A 22957-nucleotide genomic window follows, 5' to 3' on the forward strand; every position below is an offset into this window, starting at 1 on the left:
TCTATATGATTCCAATTCATTTTCTAAATATTATTTTTTTTAGTATACTAAATATAATTAGGTCAAACATTATAAAGAAAAACACTCTAGAAGCATCATGGGCTCATGTCACGTGCATGTGATAAAGGTAGACGTTCTACTAAAGTATTTCAGCAAAACAATGGTAAATCTTCACGAACATTTTTTTTCTTTCTTTCTTTTTTTTTAAAGTCAATTTTTATCTAATATCCTCGTTGTTTATAGAATTTGAATTTAAGATCTCTCTTTTAAACTCGGGTATTTAAATGCTTTGGCTTTATCAACGGTACCCCCACCATATTGTACATGCATTTCAATTCCAATAAAAATTTGAATATATTTTCATACAACCAAATTTATTATGAGTTTATTTGCATAGTTAAAAATGTACGCGTCCGGGTAAAAAAATATAACATTTTATACCGATTGAACATCACTAATTTATATATCAACGCTTAAAATTCATATTTAAACTCTACAGGTTAGCCACAACGACAATATTATGTCGCTAATTAAGATTAGTTTTTTCTTAGGGTTTGCATCACTTTGCCTTCTGTTTGATTTTTTTCTGATTCGGTTTGGTTTTTGACCAAATAAATAGAATAAAACTCTTTCTATATCTTTCCAATTATTTTGTTTTTTATACTAACTTTTCATATTGTTTGTTATTAATTAAATCAAATTGGGACAAATAAGAATGCATTAACTTAGTAACCGAATTAAGCTAAATTACAACTTAAATAACCATTAATCCATTATATATTATAGGGAATATCTCATAAATAATAACAAAATTTTAATAGTGTTTCAATTAGGTTATTCATACAGTTTTTCTTCAAATCAGGTCACTAAATTTTCATATCAAGCCTCACCAAATTTAGGTTAATTTCGACTGAAAACCATATAATCCGGTTCAGTTTTACTGGGTTACAATTCAATTTAGTTGTATAAAGATCCGCATATATTTGTTATGATAAAAAATTGTTTAAGTAATTATATCAAACATTCACTACTAATATTGTATATATATTATATTACGTGTAGAAAGTTGTATATTTAAAACTCTTGTATAATTTTTAATCATACTCAACTTGCAAAGAATGTGACACCCCCATATATAACACCACCTTATAACCACTTCAAGATCCACATCTCACAATAACATTTGTTCAAACAAAATGACACAAACATTCATCTCTTTACTAATTCTCATTCTCACCATATTCACCTTAAACCCGACGGCCAAATGCGGTTCTCAAGCTAGGGCGTACGTCGAGAACCAATGCCATCCAACATTATACACCAACCTATGCATACGCACCCTTTTACCCTTCGCTAGCAAAACAAACGCGCCCAACCCCGAACAACTAGCCAGAATTTCCCTAACCACATGCCTACTCAAAGCGCGGCTCACAAAGGCCTACGTGAACAATGTCGCAAGAGTTTAATAAAACGAAGAATGCACGATACTATGAAGCCGTGACGGATTGTTTAACTCAAATAAACGATGGTGTGACCCAAATCACGCAATCGGTTAAGGAGCAAAAGAGGATGGCTCATGATGCGGAGAAGTATTTTTCGTGGCACGAAAGTAATGTGCAAACATGGGTTAGTACGGCATTAACGGATGTGACAGCGTGTCTTGATAGGATATCGGATAAGGCGATTGGGGGTAAGGAGAAGGGGATGATTAAAGCGTGGGTTTTGAATGTTAAACACCTTGCGAGTAACGCGCTTGCGTTGTTTAATAGGTTTGCGACCAGACACCGTGGGTCTCGTAGGATCAGGACTCCATGAACATGTAGTTGTTTGGGGTCTTGGTGTTGTGTTATACACTTATACTAATAAAATGTTGTTTTATTTGTTGTGTTTTTTTTGTGTTGATTGACACTATGTGTTTTTTGATGAACGGATTTATATAATTACGTGGACATTTGAAATTCAGATCTGATTCGTGTGTTGATTAGTCAACAGACACTCTTTCTTTTTTTAATTGGTATATTGGTTTGTTTTAATCTCAACTATTGTTATTGTCTTTTGGTCACTGTCGGTTCCAACTAACGAATTAGCTACAGGCGGTCCCAACTTTTAACTTATTTGTTTCTAACGGTCCGCGACTAACAAAATCTTAACATTGTTAGTTGCAGGTCGCCAGAAAAACGTTTTTGGACGGAAAACTCACATTTTCCCGCGAAAACTCAACATTTCCGTCCCAAACATCTTGGTAACTTCATATCGGACCCTTAGGCACCGTTTTCTAGTAAAAGCCCAAATTATTGAGGTCGTCGGAACCCTAGAACCATCTTTGAAATCGGTTTACGGTGCTCAAGTGGTAGTGGTTGGTTGGCGGTGAGTTATTGGTGGTTGTGGCTGTGTTTAGGTGCTGTTTATCAGCAAAAGATGTGAGTTTTCCAGCGACCTGCAACTAATGACGTTAGGATTATGTTAGTAGCGGAGCGTTAGGAACAAATACGTTAAAAGTTGAGACCGTTAGCAGCAAATTCGTTAGTTGGGACCGACAATGATTAAAAAACGATAGTTTGGATTAATAAAAACCAATATTCCTTTAATTTCATATAAGTTTAGCATTAGATGATATTTCGGAAGTATTTATCAAGATATTGATAATAAGTTTATAAAAAATTTCTTTTAGGATAAATACGTATTATTAATGGAAAATTTACAGATCCTATCAATACATTGCTAACCCTAATATATGATAAACTAGAATTTTCTATTAGAGTGCTTTAGACATTTATCAATGTGTCACTCCTTTTAAAGTTTCATCAGTTATTTAGTTAATATAATGTACTCCAAATTAACATGTTAATTAAGATATAAACCAGATCAAAAACGTTTACTCAAGAAACATACAAATTAATAACACAACACACCCAAATAGAAATCGATCAATAAGAAGAACTATCTAAACAAGAATAATGTGAACTAATAAATAACTTAGTTCATAAATACAATGGACAACAAATGCCAAAATCAACAGAATGTTTCATCAAGTGAAACGATGATGAAACAACGATGTTTGTAAAGCAAGCAAGCAAGATGACAATGAAGCAAGCGAGGCGATCTGATGATGACAATTTACGTACGTAACTCAATTCTATTACGAACCAAGCAGATGAAGACTCGTCTAACAATGTATTTCCATATGAGCCACAAAACTACATATTACATAGCTGATTATACATCGAGATAAATAACATTACTCCATCATATCTACTCTTCATTAAAGAAAATATAAAAGCACAACAAAAACCCATTAAGCTCTGGCCCATAGACAACTGCTACAAGCCCATTAACTCTTTTACTTGCATCCAAGCCCAAATAAGCTGGCCATGCAACTATGCAAGTATGCAACAAACACACAAACTAACATATACAAAATAAACATATCTTCGGATAAAAATTGAAAGAATACTTTAAATAACACTAGCACTTCCTACTATCAACAAAAAATATATTTTTTCTTAGTTATATCGTTGTCAAACGTCCAACTCCTCAAACGGTTAAAATGGTTGCGGCAAAGAGTGCTCAGCTTGTGAGGAAATTAAGCCACCACGCTGGGGATGGAGACTTGAGAAGACGCCACTATGAGCACTATGTTCCCCCTAGCTCGGGGACGCTAGCCAACAAAACATTTTGCGCCTCGCAGTAAGAGTATCACATCCAGCCTTAACTCGTGGGGACTTGTTAGTTGTTGAACAATGAGTACATGCCAACTTATATAGATGTGTGGTTTTTATATATTCCTCGGTGTGGAGGCTTGGGCTCGGTTTACTTGAAGACTAATATTTTGGGTTTAATAAAGACAATACAGAAGACATGAGAGGTTTTGGACCGGCCCCATATCTCTTTATTAGGGCCCGTTTTTATTTCTTGTTGAATAAGCTGGTAAACCTAATGTATCTCTATATATACAAATTTTGTACTTGTAATTCCTCACGAATGAGGCAATAGCAATGATAAAATACCCTGGTTGCAACCCTTGAATGTAGGTCAGTTTACACCAAACCACGTTAAATTCTCATGTTCACTTTAAGTTAATTTATTTGTAATCACACTTGAACAACATAACTATAATTAATCACTTAAAGTTAATTTTTTATGTTTGAGAAAATGTTAATAACTTAAAAACGTATTTGGAAAACTTAATGTTGTGAATTATATATGTAGCTTGTTTCATATATTTATACAAAGGGACGGTGGGAATTTAATGCAATTATACATTCATTAAGGAAGTTGCATGTGTGATGTTTTGTATACTAAGAAAATTGCATTAACTTATAATATAGAGTTTATTACAAACGCATGTGACAACACCTCTATATAAGCACAAAATGTCACATATCATCATATCTCAAAACACAAAACGAAAATAATCACAAAATGTCACAAACTCTCATCTCTTTCATACTTATTTCGTTCACAATCTTCGTCTTTTCGACAAGAGTCGAGTCTAGTTCTCGTGCGCGAATGTACGTTGACTCGCAATGCAAATCAACAAGATATCCTGATATATGTGTTCAAACTCTTTTACCCTATGTAAGCAAAAGAGGACTACCAAACCCACAACTACAAGCTCAAATTTCACTAGCAACATGTCTATCAATGGGTCGGTTCACAAAGAGCTACGTGCGAATGGTAGCAAACAAATTGAACGAAACGGATAATACTGGTAATAGGGTTGTAAACGAACACGAACAAGGCCTTGTTCGTGTTCATTCGTTAAGGAAATAATGTGTTCACGAACGGTTCACAAACACTTACCGAACGAGATTTTATGTCCGTGTTCGTTCATTAAGGAAATTAATGTGTTCACGAACACAAATAGAATCGGCATAGCCTAGAGATCAAGATCGATATATTCATCATTGTGAATAATGAAAGCATGTAAACGAATTGAACGAACACGAACAAGGGCATGCTCGTGTTCGTTTTTTTTAATTGAACATTTGTGTTCGTTTATGTTCGTTTGTTTAAAATTTAAACGAATATAGATGAACAAAGATAAATGAACATATATGAACACAAAAAAACATAAACGAACATGAATGAAAACACTTAAATGAACATAAATTAACAAATATTAAACTTTAAGTAGATGACCCCTCCAAATAATGTTTAATTATTTTCTATTAATACATAAATAATCAGACAAAAACAAACATAAATAAACGCGCATTCATGAACATAAATGAACGAGCGGAACATGTGTTCATGTTCGTTCGTTTAATTAAACGAACACAAACTTTTTATTCATGTTCGTTCGTTTATAAATAAACAAACATAAACAAACTTCCCACCAAACAATTCACGAGCAGTTCACTGAACGTTTGGTTCGTTTACAGGCCTAACTGGTAAAAATCAAGCAATCCAAGAATGTGTTGATCAGATAGACGATGGAGTGAAACAAATTACACAATCTTTTAAGGAGTTGCAACGAATAGGAAAAGACGGAGATGAGAGGTTTATGTGGCACGAGAGTAACGTGCAAACTTGGGTTAGTGCTGCCTTGACGGGTGTCACGTCGTGCTTTGATGGGATTTTGGGGAATGGAATAAGCGAGAGAGAAAAGGCTTTGATTCAAGCGAGGATATTGAAGGTGAAGCAACTCGCTAGTAACTCTCTTGCGTTGTTTACGCGTTTCACGACAAGATATAGAGCCTCGCATGGGATCCGTGGTCCGTAAATAGAGTTGTAAAGTGTATTGTTTGTAAGTTGTAACTATAAGTTGTTCAACTTGTATTGTATGTTCTTGGTATATTTTTTAAAATTGTTAGAAATATTCTTGAATTATTCTTTCCCGTTCATAAATATGTAAAAATATATTAGAAATCAGTAAGCATGTATTAAGAAGTAATAAAACCTCCGTATATAACATATTGTGCATTTCATTGATCATTAATCATAAATAATAGTGAAGAAAAACCAGAGTCTTTTTATAAGTTAGGAACAAAGTGACGATGCGGACAAAAAAAAACACAGAAAACACAAATGAATCTCACGCAGAAAATAATAAAATAAAGGCCACGCCAAATTAACGTGGTTCGGTCAAGGTAACATTCGTCCACAGCTGCAACTACGGTTTAACTGCACAAAGATTACAATTACATTAAAGATTACAATTACATTGGTTGATTTATATAGAAACTAACTAGATTAATAACTTAATGTACAAGAAACAAAATATGGGCCGGCCCATTGTTCTCCTTGTCGTCAATTTAAGCCCAAAGCCGAAAAAGGCCTATAACTAGAAGTCGATTAGTGTGGATCGTAAACCATTACCTAGGGTGTCACAAATGTCGTGTACAGCACCCACTAAAGTGAGTTCTAAAGGATCAAGTACGTAAGGACATATATGTTGCATAGGATTGCATACGTTTGATAGTGAAAAGTATTATAAAGCACCAACAACACTTCATTAAAGATTTATAAAGGAAGATTTATCAACCATAGGCCCATAAGCCCAACTTTGGGGTATATGTAATGTACGTGCAAGCTTCTAGTTAGGCATTTTATGCATAAGGTTGATTGAATTTTAGTTGGTAAGACTTCTTGTATCTAAAATTAAAAGAAATAGTATATATATAACGGTTAATGCTTCTTAATTCTTCCTCCTCACATAGTCAAATGTAAAAACAAATCAAATTGATTGTTCGTTTATATGTTACAAACATCTGTGTTTGTAATATATATAAACACAAAAAAGTCCTTGTTCTAAAAAAAAATTAATTTGTTTTATACGTTCTTGCAAAAAGTTAGTGCTGTAAGACTGTCATTTTCATGTGTGTACATATATATATACACACACGAGCTTAGAAGATAATACTTCTATAAAAAGAAAAACGTGTTATTTATAACAAAATTTTATTATAAAAACAAATAAGTTTTTGTTCGTTTCTTCTGCAATAAATTTTAAAAAGAAATCTAAATTATATGTTAAATAAAAGGGTTGATGAATTTTAATAATCCCAACTTTCACTTGTTGCCGAGAGTAATTCCAACTCAGAAAAGGTTTACAGACATTCCCAATCTTAAACGTATTTTGATTCAGCAATCCTATACTTATTTTCAGAGTCATCATAAAGCTAATGGAATTATTTTTTAGTTAGTATGAGATTGTTGGAGTAAAATACTTTCAAAGTTGGCTCTGTTTGTTAATGTTTCATGAGCTGTGATTAATCTCGACCATAGTAAGAATCACAAGTACGAAATTATAGAACACTTGTAAGTTAAGATTTATCCTCAAAATAACTCCATTACTCCAGCTCATGTATGGCGTTGAAAGTCGGTGTTCAAATAAAAATGGCGGTGAAAGTCAAGTATTGTAAAAGTTACAAGTTTACAGGAACCGAAATCAAAGGATAATATATATAGTCTTTTTGAAGTTACCTCTATTTCCAATAGCTCATAACAAGTTTCCATGAACATCTATCGTTTCTATTTCCCTCATGATTCACGGTAAAAACCGAATCGGATCTTCATAATGTTGGTGCCAAATGATAAATATGACAACCTTCATGTGTATATTATGTCATGTGTACATATATACATGTAATATGTAATTTAGGGTTTAACGATAAATTACATATTATAATTTTAAGTCGATCAGTTGGATTTTAATAATCTAAACTTTTAATCGATAATAACTCGTACTATCAATTTGGCCAGTGATGCTTCTAAGGCAATCACATGTGTATAATCATCACATGTTACACGTGTTACGCACTCCATTTCTCACATTAATGATTATGAGCGATTGAGCGTAATGGAGAAACATACATTTCTTGTAAGCAAAATGATGTGAATCAAGTATAAATTTATGATAAATACATTACTATACAAGTCGGATAGCCCTTGTTGATGAAAGTTATTAAGTACGTGTAATCGATCAGACTGTTAGTATATATTACTATTACTAGCCACCGAGTCATTATTCGTATTACTAATGACTAACCCTAATGCACACCTTAAAGTCTTAACTTAAAATTATATATTTTGTATTTAGTAAGATGTTGATGGTAAGTAGTTCATGCTACAATTTCACAAGAAAAGTGATTGTATTTTTATCACTCAACAAGATTACTTAAGTTTGTAAATAGTCAAACGTAATATCTGGACAAGTATTTGAAGAATTAATCTATGCAAATTGCAATTAGTTTCATAACTAAGCAAGTTAATTACGTGTGAGATTTGGAACATATATTTAACGTAAAGAATTTGGGTTCATTAATTTAATACATGTGACAACTCTATATATAATCCCTATTTTCTCTTCACATTTCCATCTCAAAACACACAACAAACCACAAAACACACAATAAACCACAAACATGACACAAAACATTCTTTTTTTCTTGGTACTTTTTTTCCCAATCTTCGGGTTTTCGAATGTTGTGGCGTCCGTTTCTCGTGAAAGGGTGTACCTCGAGTCACAATGTCGGTCAGCAATGTATCGTGATCTATGTGTTCGAACTCTATTGCCATATATGAACAAAAACACCGTACCAAGCCCACAACGACTAGCTCAAATTTCACTAGCATCATGTCTATCAAAAGCTCGGGTAACAAAGACCTATGTGGACATGGTAGCAAAAAAATTGAACGAAACGGGTAAGCTTCAGGAGTTCCAAGCATTGGAAGAATGTATTCATCAAATAGACAATGGTGTGGATCAAATTACGCAATCTTTTAAGGAGTTGCAACGAATGGGGACCGATGGGGATGAAAATTTCGCTTGGCACGAAAGCAATGTGCAAAGTTGGGTGAGTGCTGCCTTGACGGATATCACAACGTGCATCGATGGGATTCAAGGGAATGGGATCGGTCGTAGGGAAAAGGCTATGATCAATGCGCGGTTCTTGAATATGAAGCAACTTGCTAGCAATTCTCTTATGATGTTTACCCGTTACACGACTCGATATCGGGCAGCTCGTGGAATAAAGAATCCCTATCCTTAAGTCTAGTAATTATAAAATGTGTTATTAAGTTCTAAGTATGAATGTTGTATAGTTGGTGTAAACACCAACTAATGGGTGTGTATTTATTTTTCTTGTGAGCTTTTGATGATTGTGTCTATCATTCATCTATATCTAATAAACACAATTGCTTACAATAGTATTTGGTGTTTTCACAAATTGTTGAACATGCATAACATAATTTCTTGAAATTATTACCTAGATGTATCATATAGGTGTTGGTCAAAGGATTATTGATGAAAGTAGGGGTTTGTGTGTAAGAAGCACATAGGAAAAAACCGAATCGAATTGAAAATTCGATTTTCGGTTTTATCATAAGTTTCATAAATTTTGCTTATTCGGATAACCGGACCAAATAAATGAGTTTAATCTGTTGAATTCGGTAATGTTAGCTAGACACATTTCTAATTCGGTTCGATTTTCAGTTAGGGCAAAAAATTCAAAACCAAATAAACCGATATTTGAACTGATAAACACCCTGAAAATTTTTTTGGCTTAGACAGTTTTTTATTAGACCATTTGTTTCTATATGCATTAGCATAATCCATGAAACACTACTTGAACACAACTCTTCTTCTCGTGAAGGGAAAACGTCCTAGAAATTTTTGCTTCTATTGGACCATTTGTGCCTATATGCATCAGGGCCTGATACATGGATCCTGAGTTTCAAGAAGGAAAAAAAAAGGATCAAGCCATGATCTACCCGCACTGGTTCAATAAAATTTTGTCAATCTCATATCTAATTAAAGTTTTATATTTCAGAGTATCAATTTTTATTTGATCCGTTTGGTTTTTATGGGAAATTTGTAATCATGATGAGAGAAAAAACCGTCTTTATCAAACGCCCCTAAACCCTTGCTAGAGAAGCTATTTTGTTGTTAATTGTGATTATTAACGAGGTAGCAATGCATGAAGGGCATGATGGACAAATTCATCATGTCATTAAAATGTTGTGAACACCGCTTATCCAGTGTCCAAAGCCAGTACTTTACAACACTACAATGGATCAACTAAACACTCAGAGATTAAAGGGCCCAACAAGGCAAATATGAAAATAGCTTTTAACAAATCGATAGAGATAGTCTTTTAAACACCTAAAAGTTATAAAGTCCTAAAAAGTTTTAAAAAATTTTATTATAAAAATAGCTACATACACAAGTTTAAACACGTGTAGCTCATTTTCCTTAATTAATACTAGATTATCCAACAATTTATTTTTATCTAAGTTACCTTTGCATCAATGACCACTCCAGCTCATATATATTAATATATTATGATCATTAACTATGTTGAAAAGTCAATTCTTGTATAGTTTATTAGATTAGAAGTACCTTGATGGTAGGATGATGTTTGTCAAGTAACTTCAATGTTTCATTTCTTCAAGACAATTAAGTTTCCTTAAATTTCGTTTGGCACTCTTCCCTTAAAGTTCAATTCAATTCACTTGTGATCAAATCAGACAATCGTTTATAGTTGTGTGTAACTGAAACTGATTTGCACAGCAAGATGTTAACTTGATAGATCAGATCACCTTAATTATCAAGATTCGGCTTAGGACGGACAAATGAGTGCAAAGTTTAGGATCGACAAAAGCAGTTGCAACGGGTTAGCAACGGTAATGAATTTCATGATAACTTCCGTAATTGATTATGTCGCGTATTACGGGCGTGAATGATGTAAACTATAATAAAATAAAAACTAAAGGCATATAAAATAAATTGTATAAATTTAAAATTATTAAAAAGTTATGAATAAATGATGTTTATTTCTATTATAATTTAATTTGTCAAATAATATTCTCATGTTTTCATTTAATCATAACTTTATAGTTCATTTCTTTTCGAATTTAACATGTCAAGGGAATAATATGATAAGAAAAGGTTATCTTTTTATGTGTAAAATATTGTTAAGGGACTTTATAATAAAACAAAACATATATTGGTTTTTAATGTAAAAAAATACTAAGAGAATTTTACAAGAAAAACTAAAAAGTATATTGACTTTTTCTGGTATTTGTACTAGAAAATAAAGATAAATAATTGGTTTCTAAAAAGTAAAAATGAAGAAAATCTGCGACGTGAATTCGTTAGTAATGCATTGCTAACGGCCTTTAGCGAGACTTTTCCGACCAAACTTATCTCTAATAAATAAATAGATTTTGTTACCAAATTCTAGTTTATTAACTTAAAAATATGAAATCAAAAAGTCGGTTGCAATTGTTTCTTTGAACACAACTTTTGGATTATTACACTTCAAGCTTCACATAAGTGCATATTCCATAAGCAATTTGCATGTGCATATGAAACACAATTTCTACGTAAAGGACTTTAAAAAACACACAAGTAACAACTCCCTTATATAAACCTTATTCTTGCTTCTCATTTTAACACAACAAAATGTCACACCTTGTCCTCCATTTGTTACTTATTTCCTTCACAATATTCGGGTTTTCCCCAATAGTCGAGTCTCGTTCTCGTGCAAGAATGTATCTCGAGCTACAATGTCGATCAGCATTATACCGCGATCTATGTGTTCAAACACTTCTCCCATATGTAACCAAAACCGGCCTACCAGACCCTCAACTTCTAGCCCAAATCTCACTCGCTTCATGTCTATCCAAAGCTCGGTTTACCAAAACTTATTTAAACATGGCAGCGAAGAAATTGAACGAAACTAATAATATTGGGAATGACCAAGCGGTCGAAGAATGTCTTCGGCAAATTAATGATGGAGTGAGTCAAATTACACAATCTTTTAAGGAGTTGCAACAAATAAGGAAAGATGGTGATGAGAATTTTGGGTGGCATGAGAGTAATGTTGTGTCTTGGGTTAGTGCTGCATTGACCGGTACGGAGACGTGTGTTGATGGGATCTTGGCGGGAGGGGTCGGAAAGGGGGAACAGGCGATGATTAAAGCACGGGTGGTGAACGTGAAGCAACTCGCTAGTAATTCTCTAGCGATGTTTAGTCGTTTCACGATGAGGTATCGCGCGTCTCGTGGTATTAAGAATCCTAAAATCTTGTTGTGAAGTGTTTTGTTTTTTAAGATGTGTTGTAGAGATTTTTAGTGTACTTATTTTCTTTTGTGTTTTATTATTTTTATGTGTATGGAAGGCTTATATTTTCAGGATAATAAATGTACATTCATATTTCTGCCCCATAGAATCCAGTCAGTAGGCTTATATGGCGATTTTGACCGATCGTTCTAAAATTGCGTTGACATGTCGTTTTTCTTTTTTTTTTTTTTTTTTTTGCCTTTCAGGTTAATATGGGCATTTCTAGACTCGAGAACAGGTCAAACTGAGCACAATCAAAAAGTTTTGAAAAGGAAGAGCGGGTTAGAATGGGTCAATGAATGTTGTTACTTTGCGGGTCAAAATGAGTCAAGGCATATTACTTAACGAATCAGAATAGGTTCCTCCTAGTAAATCAAGCAGCGACTGAAACAAAAACGTTGTTGATGAAGCTTGTTCTAAAAATGGGGTGAATCTGAAATCAAAACCAAATTAAAAACTGAAATCAAACCAAAACAAAAACCTTTTCGAACGGCTTTTAAAAAGTCACAAACATAAATATCGATTATTGGGTTCGACTTGAGCCCAAAATCAACCCAAATAACAAATGTCAAACTTATCGGTTTGAAAACCCAACCTAAGAATCGTATTTAAATAAGATGTTTCAACCAAAGAGATCAAAAAGAACACCAAACGAAGTGACAGGAAGAGCACCATTCTTCGTAAGTGAATAATCATATTATGGCTGTTCTGACCTGGCATACTACTATGACAATAAAATTTAGAAACAACCCAATTTATGACAGCTCAAGGAACCAAAATAAACCCAAAGCAATCTAAAGACAAAACAATTGTAATTCAAGAATTTAAAACCAAAATTCACAATCACAATCACCGCTAATCATTATTACTAAAGCTGTTCAAATGGCCCTTCAGCTCGGCTCGCCATGAACAGCCCTAATTAATACCCACATCACATGACATAAATAAACGTCTCCAACCTTTTTCTCTTACCCGAAAATGATACATCTCGTAATTAATGTTTTCGTCTTCTCAATTCACCTTTTTAAACAATACACAACAGATCCGCAACTAATTTAACCATGGGAAAACCTTAGGAGAGGTCGGCAGTCGTGCTGTAAGAACTTCCACTCCAGTCTCCGTTACCTGCACGAGACCATAAACATTAAAGAATTTATAAATCTTAAATGGTTATAAACATTTAAAAATAAAAATAAAACTGAAACAAGATGAGCTTTGTAAACAGCATACCAGAAGTGTATGTTCAAACTGAGCGCTGCGTTTGCCATCTGCAGTAACAGAAGTCCAACCATCAGGCCACATCCTATCACGCCACACGCCTGTATTAAAGAACTATATGTTAGTAAAAGCAAAAAGAGAAACTTGCATGAATATCATTATTTCATATATTGCTCAACTCACCCATATTTATCATAGGCTCAATAGTGAAAGTCTGTCCAGCTTTCATCACCCCTACCGCCTTATTTCCTATATCATGTTAAGGTCATCACGGTAATAATAATAATAATAATAACTGGCTATTATAAATGGGTCAATGTGTAAAAAGTAGGTCAAAAGCCGCCTATGCATAAAACCTCCAAAAATCAATTTTTTATTCAACAAATTAAATTATTACCAAAATAAACTGTTTTGACCCAAAGTAGAAATTTTATCACATTGTAAAGAATGTTAGCCACACACACAATTATGAATTAACTGCACACTAGATTTAGGATACTGGCATAATGGGGTATGTTTGGTGCACAATGAAAGAGGTCTCCGATACCATGCCCACAATAGGATTTCACCTGAGATTAAAAGAATAAATGATAGCATAATCAATGCAAACAGAAGAGTAGCAGAAAATGCTACGAATTAAAAAAGGGGAAGCAGATGAGTTATAAATTACCACTGATAAACCTGACATTGTAGCATGTCGGTTTATGACTTCCCCAATTTCACGAAAGCGTACTCCAGGTTTCACTGGATTGATAAGAACGAATTATACATAAATAATATATAAAGTTGTAAAGTGTTGTTCCTAAAGCTTATTCAAATTATATCAAAAAATGTAACTTGAATAACTTGAATAATGTCAGTTTTCTTAGATAAAATACACCACGCTTACCAATAGCTATTGCTTTTTCCAAACACTCGTAAGTGCATCTGACCAGCTGTTGAGATGCCTCATCCACATTACCAACAAAAAAGGTTTCATTTAGATCACCTGCAAACGCAATAAGCAGTTGATGTTATCAACCGTTCGTAAAAATTTAAACAAAACTTAAAAGAAAAAAACTGTTTCAAAGTCATTTTCGCAGATAATATTATTAACTTTATGTTTCTTAAAAACTCGTGCAAGTGTTTCTCCTAAAAGATGATGTAGAAACATACATACTCATTCTTTTCAAATATTATGTCTCTTGAAGATTTATGTTAGAAAAGTCAGTTTTGTTTTTTACAGGTTTGATCAGAACGTAACCAAGAACCGCAATTTGAAAGGTACAGAAGCGTAGTAGTGAACCTCACCATGAACCCCTTTATAATAAACAGATATATCAACATTGACAATATCCCCGTCCTCTAACTTCCTGGAAGCAAGTCACGTAAAGAAAACATAATCAGAATTTGCAAACGAAATAGAATTAACACTAGTACCAAAGAATACAAATTATTGATCTTGTTATAGAAGAAAATCAAGTACCAAAATAACTGAAGGTTTACAAAAAGTTACAGCACATCTAGGATGCATACCTTCCATCTGGAATCCCATGGCAGATTACTTCATTAACAGACCTGGATATACGCACTCATGTTAATGAAAAAGTAGATGGTTATATGAGATCGAGAATATGGTATACAAAAATCCTTACGTGCAGCAAGACTTTGGGAAGAAATGATAATTCAATGGAGATGGATATGCTCCTGCAGTGAGTAATTATCAAAAAAGTTAAAAAGAAATTGATTGGGAATGTCAAAAGGACTACTTTCATATATGAAAGTAATATTTCAATTTTCAGAAAACAAATAATTAATTCACTAACATGTTACAATTACAGAAGAACAAACAATAAGAAAAATTTCCCTTAAATACACTAACATGTCACATACCAGCAGCAATGGTTGCTTCATGAACCACAGCATCAATTTCATCAGTCGTCACACCAGGACGAACAACACAAGCAGCCGCATCCAAAACTTCCCTTGCTATCTGTAAAATTATGATTTATTATTAATAGTAAACGATATGGAGTATTGTATTTCTATAAATGTTTCAAAAAAAAATTAATGAAGCGGCCAAAAAACTTACTCGGTTGGTTTCTCTCATTCTCTCAATTTTCTCTGGAGATTTGATCTTCACATACAAAATAATTGAAAAGAGTGTTAGATCAAATTATGGTCTATGAATAGAAAGAAAAAAGCTTCCAGCATTAGTATTAAAAATACCTCAACAACATGTTGCCAGTCACTAGCAGGCTCGATTTTTGGAATTCCCTGCAAAGTTGCATGATTAATATTACCAATGTTAATTAAGCAACTGTTAAGAAAAACAAGTAAAAAGACAAATATTCAATTATAATCTTGATGACTCACATCAACTGCCCAGTCAGGTAGCTCAATGCCTGCAGGTACTACACGTTTTTTTGATATGGGATATGGCCTTAGTGGTCTGCAAAAGAATTTAAACAAAATTTAAGAAACAGAAAAGATGGCTCAGAAAAGATGGCTCAGGTAGACAGTCACATAGAAAATGACAAATAAAGCAGCAAAATAATAATAAGAAAACCATCAGATCATATATTCCTAAACCAACTCCTTTATAATATACAAGAGAACAAAAAAAAGATCCGAAAAATCATATATGACTCTTAAATTTTATATAACGTAAAATTAAAAGATGAATATAATATTTTACCAAATATACTTGGTGTTTAAGAGAACCGCGTGCATCACCATACTACATGATTGCATTCGGTTTGTACTCGTAAGAACTTTCTTGAATTTAACTAAAGGATAACATAAATTAACCAAAGCCATGTAACCCTTTTACTAATTGATTAACCCCCATATAACATACCCAAACTATAAAAAATACCTAGAGTTGCCACAACTACAGAAATTGCTTCTTGCAAAATTTTATTTGTTCGAGTATGCAAATAAATTGCAAAAACGATCCAAGTAATACAGGCCCAAGTTTCCTTTTACATATACATTGCTAAGGAATTATGTAGAGTCTAAATTAGTCACCCAATAATACAGATGCCCAAATGTTTCCGTGTATATACAACTTACATGTAAGCAAATAATTATTCATCTAAAAGAACTTTTTTCAAGTGTATATGGCCTTAATGGTCTGCAAAAGAATTTATAAAAAAATTTAAAAACAATAAAGATCATTCAGGTAGATTGATAAGATTGAAAGAAACGAAACATAAATCAAGCAGCAATGAGCAAACAACAAAAAGAAAACTAGCAGATCATACTTTCTTAAACTGACTCCTTCAGAATCTACTTCAGAGAATAAGAAGAAATCTCCCAATAATAATAAATGAGTCTTAAATTCCATGTAAAGTAAAAACAAAATATAAAGTTTAATACTTTACCCAAATTAGTTGGTGTTTGCAAAAACCGCGTGAATCACTATACTACTTAATTCACATGGTTTTTACCAGCTAAGAAAAGATGTTTTAAATACACCGTATTGCATTCTTTTTTATCCATAAAAACTTTTCTCTTGATATTAAATAGATGTTAATGTAAATGAACAATAACTATGTAACCCTATTCCTAATAAATTGACCCCAAAATAGCATATCCAAAATATAAGAAAACCTAGATTTGCCACAACTGCAGAAATTGCTTCTTGCAAAATGCTATTTGCTCAAGTATGTGCTTAAATCACGAATACGATCCAAGTAATAAAGTCCGAAGTTTCTTTTTACTTATACAATTCTAAAAAATTATGTCGAGTCCAAATTAGTCATCCAATAATAAAGGCGCCCAATTGTTTTCATGTATATACAATTCAATACTTAAAACAAATAATTATTCATCTTAAAGACCTCTTTCACATATATATCATCTTAAGGTAAACAAATAAATATTTAATGATAGATCAATTAGCCTGCAATACCTAGCTCGTGACCAAATCCTAACCTCATTAAAATCATCAAAAAACCATAACACTAAAACCACAATCCTTCTAAAAAAAATAAAAAGCGTTGTCCAAGACAATACCCTGTCCAGTCAAAATTCGGCATTTGTGCTGTTCGCGACTGTCCTTTCCTCAAACAATACAGCCAACCGTCACTCGGCGATGCCACATTACTTTCCCACGGTGCATTCGATCCAATCGATGACAACTTCGCCTTCAAGTGAACCGACTTATGCGCACTCCATGACGCCTTAAAACAGTCCTGAGAACTATAACAGTAACAATCACATAAGCATTTTAACCTTTACAACCAACAATAACTAACAATAAACAAATTAGGGGCAAAACAGCGACACACCAGAAAGAAGCACCTTCACGCGGAAGCTTCAATTCAACACACTTAGGACACCTGCAAAATTATTATCATATACAAGTTTAAATCTCATGCCTGGTGCCTTAATAGATTTATTGAATATTTTGTTGGAGTTTTGTTAAATATATTTATTTAATGAGTTTATTGGATTTAACCTTTAACGAACCAGCCGAATTCGTGTCAACTAGCCACCGCAACGCCTGATTTTTACCGTTTTTCGTTTAAAATATGTTTTTCGGGTGCACTAGACGCCGCCATTGGCGAAGAATAGTTGGAGCCCGGGGTGGCCCCGGCCCTCTCCGCTTTTTTGCGCGATAGTGTAAATTTACCAGTTTTTGTCCGATATTTTTTATATGTAGTGTAAATTTACCCGTTTTCAACCAAAATTTTGATCCCGGCCCCCTCCGTTTATGGTTTTTTTAATGTGTATTTTTACCCGGCCCCCTCGACATCTTCTTCCAAGCTTCGCCACTGGGTCACGCCGCTACCATAGCGAACCTAACCGATACCAACCGAATTCGCTGCAATTCGCCGCCGCAACCCCCGTCTTTTACCAACCGAATAAACGCTTTTTTATATATGTTATTTTTTGTTTCATAAGCTACAATTTTACGAGTTACTAACTTATTTTCTCGTTTTAGTGCCAGTGTCGTACCCAACCTAACCGACCGAATTAGCGTCGTTTTGACCATAATAAGTTGTACATGTTCCGATACTATTTTCGGCGTTTACAAATTTATTTTAGGATTTATTCTAGTACCGTAACGAACTTAACCAATACTGACCAAATTCGCGTTAGCGGTGTCGCCGGCCTGTTTTGTTAGCTAGTTATTATTATTATTAACAGATAAAATTAACCTAGGGCTCCTTCTAACCTATTCAATTCAATTACATCTACATAAACTGCACGAATAATAATTCAATTAAAATGATGAACACGTACTGAAGGTGAGCTGGTTTGCTGCATTTGAGACACGATAAGCTGGTTTCCGTAACGTCTGTACCTCCGGTCATTACGATCAACTGAAAATTGAATTAAATTAATAAGTGTAAGTGGTGCTGATTGAATAATTACGCGATGAATTGGTACGTTAACGTGAATTGAACTTACCTGTGAATCGAATTGAATGATGAATTTGTTGCAGAGAGAAATTAGGGTTTGTAGAATGTGTTTAGAATCGGTGGTGATAATAATAAATAATATGGTGGCGGCCGTCTTGTGTTGGAACGTTGAGGGGGTTTTTGAAGTATTGGATATTCTTTGAGGCCGTTTCTGTAATTGTAAGTGATTGTAGGCAGGGATGAGCGTTTTTGGTATCAACAGTATCAAGTTTTTAGTTTTCGACATTTGTACTATATAGGTAGAGGTGTATAAATCGGTATGAAACTCAAAACCGGTTTAGATTGAAACCGGTTCGGTTTGGTCAACACAAGTCAAAACCGGTTTATAATCGGTTTCGGTTAGGGTTGAAACCGGTTTCTTAGCATGTTATGATCGGTTTCGGTTCGGGTTCTGGTTAGTTTCAGTTTAGGTTTAGGCCGGTTTCAGTTCAGTTAACCGGTTTTTGTGGAGAAAATTACAAACCGGTTCCGAACCTGCGGTTTCAATCAGTTCCAAACCGGTTTCTACATAACCGGTTTCAAACCGGTTTGGTTTCGGTTTGATATTCGGGTCGGTTCTTTTAACCAGTTTATTTGCCCACCTCTATATATAGGTATGGTACTGGTATTTCCCGAATTTTGCACGAAATTTTGGTACCAAATATTTCAAATTTTCGAGATTGAAATTTTGGGGTGGGCGGTACCAATATCATCACGCTCATCACTTTTGTATGTTTGTTACGAAAACAAAGTCAAATGGGGGGGGGGGGGGGGGGGGTTGAAATAAACCTAAGAGGCTGAGACTAAAAATTGTAGTAAGTTAGTTGAACTAAAACTTTGTGTTTGTTTTAATTATGAAAAATTATACTAGTGATTGCTAACTAGTAAGGTAATTTGTTGGCATGATTCTAATTTATGATAACTAATAATTATGGTGTATCCATTGATTGTTTATTTACACGGTTTAATAATAGATGTCACGTCGTTTGAAAAATCCATTTTATATAATGTCTAACCAAGCGTAGTTCGTTGAATAAAGTAAACTGGCTATTCAAAGTTCATGATGTTCGAATCCTATCGTGCATTTTGCGATTATAGAAGCAACAATTATAATTAAGCGCACATGTTGTTTGTAATGTTTAATTAGATTTTGTGATTCTATAACGAAATTATAATAACTAGAATTAAAACTCACATTAGTCAATTACTTCCTCTCGTGGGCTGCTATTGGATTTTTTATTTGTGGGCTAATTTGTTTTCTTTTAATCGAACATAATAAAACAGATAAATTAGTCCATTAAGCATTAAACAACACTATTACACCAACTTACCAACACACTAAGTTATCTTCTTTTTCTTCTTGTTTACTACAGCCTAACTGCCACCAAGATTTTCCAAATGTTTCACCAAAACAATGAAGTATGAACTCAATAAATGCATGTAATGATTAAAAAATATAGCTTTAAAACGCTTTAATATACTTTACTAGAAACTTGAAGAAAGTATAAATTAACTACTCCGTATTATACATATAGGGTGAGGTTTACTGTACAATAATTGTTTTACGTTTGATGGGTACGCGAGATGCTCAAATGCAAAAAACCAAAAGGCTCAAAGGAAAAAATACTAAAACGCTCAGCCAAAAACCTAAAACGCTCAAATACGGTTTTCGTGAAGAAAAGTGAAAAATTGATCGTTTAACGATCCAAAACTGTTTATTTCGGTGAACCAATGATTAATTGGATATGTATTGACGCTTTCGAGATCTTATGATGTGATTTCGTGGATTGATTTCATGAATATAAATATCCTTGTACCTAATGTACTGAAGAAACACTAAATGACCCAGACAGATTACGGATAATCTTAGGGTTAAGTAGATGTTTCCCACGAGGGTTAGGTCCGGCAAAGATGGTTATTCTTCTCGACCTGCAAAACAGACACCGTAAGTTCGTCACTGAGAAGGGGGGGTTCCTCCTTGTGACCACCCTCCGGCGTGAGAATCAGACTAGATTGCTCTGAATATGTGTATATTGAGAGAAATAGCTAGAGAAGATAAGATGATGATACCATTCCAAGGTGTTAGAGTATTTATAGCCGAAGGTAGGTTTCCAAGTAGGTACGGCCAGCTGTATAATATTCCTTTTCCACCAACTACGGGCTATGTTCGTGCCACGATGGGAGTTGGTGGGTAGGCAGCGGCTGATAGTGACCTTTTGTACTGGAGCGTGCTGCTCCTCGTACTATTGTCGGTGAGCTGTCACCCTGTGATTGGTTCATGGGTTGCTTTTGCCAGATCTTGTCTATTTGTCTATACCTTGGTAGGTATAGTACAAAAGATCTTCTAGAAGCGTACGGACTGGCTCTTTTGGGCGGGAATATTCCTGCCCTGCTCATTCCTTCTTCAGGTGACATTACTGAAGTATAAGAGTTAGTGTCTTATGCGTGTAGCCTTACTGTTAGTTCGGGTAGCCTTCCTTGGCTTGTACCCACAGCTGCGGGGACAGGCAGGGTACTGTACCCAGGTAGGCTTTCCTGTGGGAACAGCTGGTTTACTGCGTGTAAGGTCTTCATCTCTGAGCATGGTGGGTCCTGCGGATCCAGTTGGTCTTTGCGCAGACGTCCCTCTTCAAGGTGAGTCTTGCGGGTCCAACATGGCTTTGCTGGGACCTACCTCTTCAAGTCCCCCCAGTCCATTGTTCTTCTCATGAATTGTTAATGAGGGGAACTTTTGGACTTTAAGCAAGAGGTTTTGAAAAGGGTTTTTCGTTTTTTAAGGTTTTCCGTGGGGATTCTTCCCGCAGTTTTCCTAATGTCACTTGCAGAAATTCCCGACTTTCTGCCTGATCTTTGGGTATGATGCGGGTAGGTGTGTAACCTCCTCGCAAGTCGGGAGCGTTGAGTTTCACTTGTGTAGATTCTCCACGTGGTTTTGGTAGTTTGACATAGTGATCAGTTATGTTAAACAACCAATTCCACCTTGAAGCTTCAAACAATCTAGTTCTCAACGTTCCCGCCATGCGGGGGTGCTATTTCTCTTTCCGCAAGCATGGCCCATAAGATCCTTCTTGGTTTCAATTCCCTGCAGGTGCTAAGTATGTGAAGGGTTTCGCATTGACACTGTACCCGCACTTGTCTTACGGTTTCTTGTTTTCCAAGGTAAGGGGGTATATTCCCTCTTATTTTGAATCTTTTTGAATCTTTTTGGAATTCGGAGAGTTAGTGAAAGGATAAGGACAGTCCAAACGGTTGAAGGGACGTTGGCGTCTTCTGACGGTTTCAGGACGTGCAGGAAGTTATGACGACGTGACAGCATGTGGTCAATCAGGACGCTTTTTCAGGCGCGTGGGCGCGAGTTTCATGTCACGCGCCATTCCGACACCTGTTGCCAGCTTGCTTTACCCACACGTGTCGCCGTTTCATTGCACCTGCGCTCTCTCTCTCCTCCGCATTAAATTCATCGCATTCATTGCGATGAGTATATAAGGGGGGAGAGGGTGTATCTCATCCCATACCTTCACTTCACTTCTTTTCCTTTTAAGCGATTTCCGGCGAATACTCATCTTTTCCGGCGAGCATTCTCCTGAAACCGCTTTCTTTAACATTTTTAAAAAATGTCTTCTTCTACTCATGATCCTGAGGTTAACGTCGAGGAGTCTGACGTTTACCTCGAGAACCCGACGTCTACGTCCGATAAGGACGATAAGAGTACTGCTGGCGAGTGCCAGTGTACTCTTTCTGTCGACGTATACCATTACATCGTCAAGAAGTTCATACTGGAGCCGTATGAGCCAGAGTTTCCGGAGCCCAACCAGACGGTGTACGATGCTCCTAAGGGCAAGATAAAGGTTTACGCCTCGTTCTTCATATATGGGAATCTAAGATTCCCATTAACGAAGTTCGTATACCGTGTTTTGGAGAAACACTGTGTGCATTTGACGGAGGTGCACCCAATGGCGATTGCTAAAGTTCGCCATTTCGAACGGGTGTGCCGTATTTTGGGCATCGAGCCCCGCGTCGACCGTCTGATGACCTTCTACACCTAGAGGTGCATCCAGGGTTGGTATACCCTTGTTACTCGGATCAAAGGGTTGAAGATCTGCGCTACCGAGCGTAGTCTTCGTTCTTGGAAGCGGGAGTTTTTCTACATCTCCGCTCGCGTCATCCCCATCGCGATGACGTTCAAGAATGGGAGGGCACTCCCTAACCTTCACGCCTCTAATTACCAGGAGACGGAATGGTTCGCCAAGATCTCCTAGATCCAGACTCCGGTTTATCG

At 35.1% G+C, this 22957-nt stretch overlaps 4 protein-coding genes and 1 pseudogene across 4 annotated transcripts; 4 read left to right on the top strand and 1 right to left on the bottom strand.

Moving 5' to 3' along the window:
- The first annotated feature begins 1055 nt into the window (after positions 1–1055).
- Positions 1056–1946, top strand: LOC143542868 (pectinesterase inhibitor 9 pseudogene; annotated as a pseudogene).
- Positions 1947–4422: 2476 nt separating this feature from the next.
- Positions 4423–5725, top strand: LOC143542892 (pectinesterase inhibitor 9-like). The gene is made up of 2 exons (XM_077035364.1): positions 4423–4711; positions 5385–5725. Exons 1-2 carry the CDS (start codon positions 4423–4425, stop codon positions 5723–5725), a joined length of 630 nt encoding a protein of 209 aa, XP_076891479.1.
- Positions 5726–8141: 2416 nt separating this feature from the next.
- Positions 8142–8996, top strand: LOC143542853 (pectinesterase inhibitor 9-like). The gene has a single exon (XM_077035331.1). The coding sequence runs from the start codon at positions 8370–8372 to the stop codon at positions 8994–8996; it is 627 nt and encodes a 208-aa protein (XP_076891446.1). The 5' UTR covers positions 8142–8369.
- A 2414-nt stretch (positions 8997–11410) lies between these two features.
- LOC143542854 (pectinesterase inhibitor 9-like) lies at positions 11411–12043 on the top strand. Its single transcript, XM_077035332.1, has one exon. The coding sequence runs from the start codon at positions 11411–11413 to the stop codon at positions 12041–12043; it is 633 nt and encodes a 210-aa protein (XP_076891447.1).
- A 797-nt stretch (positions 12044–12840) lies between these two features.
- LOC143542891 (methionine aminopeptidase 1A-like) lies at positions 12841–18845 on the bottom strand. The gene is made up of 17 exons (XM_077035363.1): positions 18689–18845; positions 18521–18600; positions 17563–17613; positions 17288–17473; positions 15644–15719; positions 15497–15544; positions 15360–15404; positions 15161–15260; positions 14923–14974; positions 14804–14845; positions 14579–14640; positions 14178–14276; positions 13959–14032; positions 13788–13857; positions 13472–13537; positions 13301–13389; positions 12841–13195 (listed from the first exon to the last, which is right to left on the bottom strand). The coding sequence occupies exons 2-17, from the start codon at positions 18589–18591 to the stop codon at positions 13121–13123; spliced, it is 1206 nt and encodes a 401-aa protein (XP_076891478.1). The 5' UTR covers positions 18592–18600; positions 18689–18845; the 3' UTR covers positions 12841–13120.
- Positions 18846–22957: the final 4112 nt, after the last annotated feature.

The sequence above is a fragment of the Bidens hawaiensis genome, unplaced genomic scaffold, assembly GCF_021521415.1.
Source record: "Bidens hawaiensis isolate Kalapana, Puna unplaced genomic scaffold, B.hawaiensis_p1.1 tig00012999_1, whole genome shotgun sequence".
In the NCBI taxonomy this organism is placed as follows: domain Eukaryota; kingdom Viridiplantae; phylum Streptophyta; class Magnoliopsida; order Asterales; family Asteraceae; genus Bidens; species Bidens hawaiensis.

What these genes read in the sequence shown, in the direction of transcription:
- LOC143542892 (XM_077035364.1), top strand. Translation starts at nt 4,423, where the DNA reads ATGTCACAAACTCTCATCTCTTTCATACTTATTTCGTTCACAATCTTC. An exon ending in GAACGAAACGGATAATACTG is followed by an intron (nt 4,712 to 5,384) that starts GTAATAGGGTTG and finishes GTTCGTTTACAG; the next exon opens with GCCTAACTGGTAAAAATCAA.
- LOC143542853 (XM_077035331.1), top strand. Translation starts at nt 8,370, where the DNA reads ATGACACAAAACATTCTTTTTTTCTTGGTACTTTTTTTCCCAATCTTC.
- LOC143542854 (XM_077035332.1), top strand. Translation starts at nt 11,411, where the DNA reads ATGTCACACCTTGTCCTCCATTTGTTACTTATTTCCTTCACAATATTC.
- LOC143542891 (XM_077035363.1), bottom strand. Translation starts at nt 18,591, where the DNA reads ATGACCGGAGGTACAGACGTTACGGAAACCAGCTTATCGTGTCTCAAA. An exon ending in TTCCCAAAGTCTTGCTGCAC is followed by an intron (nt 14,846 to 14,922) that starts GTAAGGATTTTT and finishes GCGTATATCCAG; the next exon opens with GTCTGTTAATGAAGTAATCT. An exon ending in TTATTATAAAGGGGTTCATG is followed by an intron (nt 14,277 to 14,578) that starts GTGAGGTTCACT and finishes TTGCGTTTGCAG; the next exon opens with GTGATCTAAATGAAACCTTT.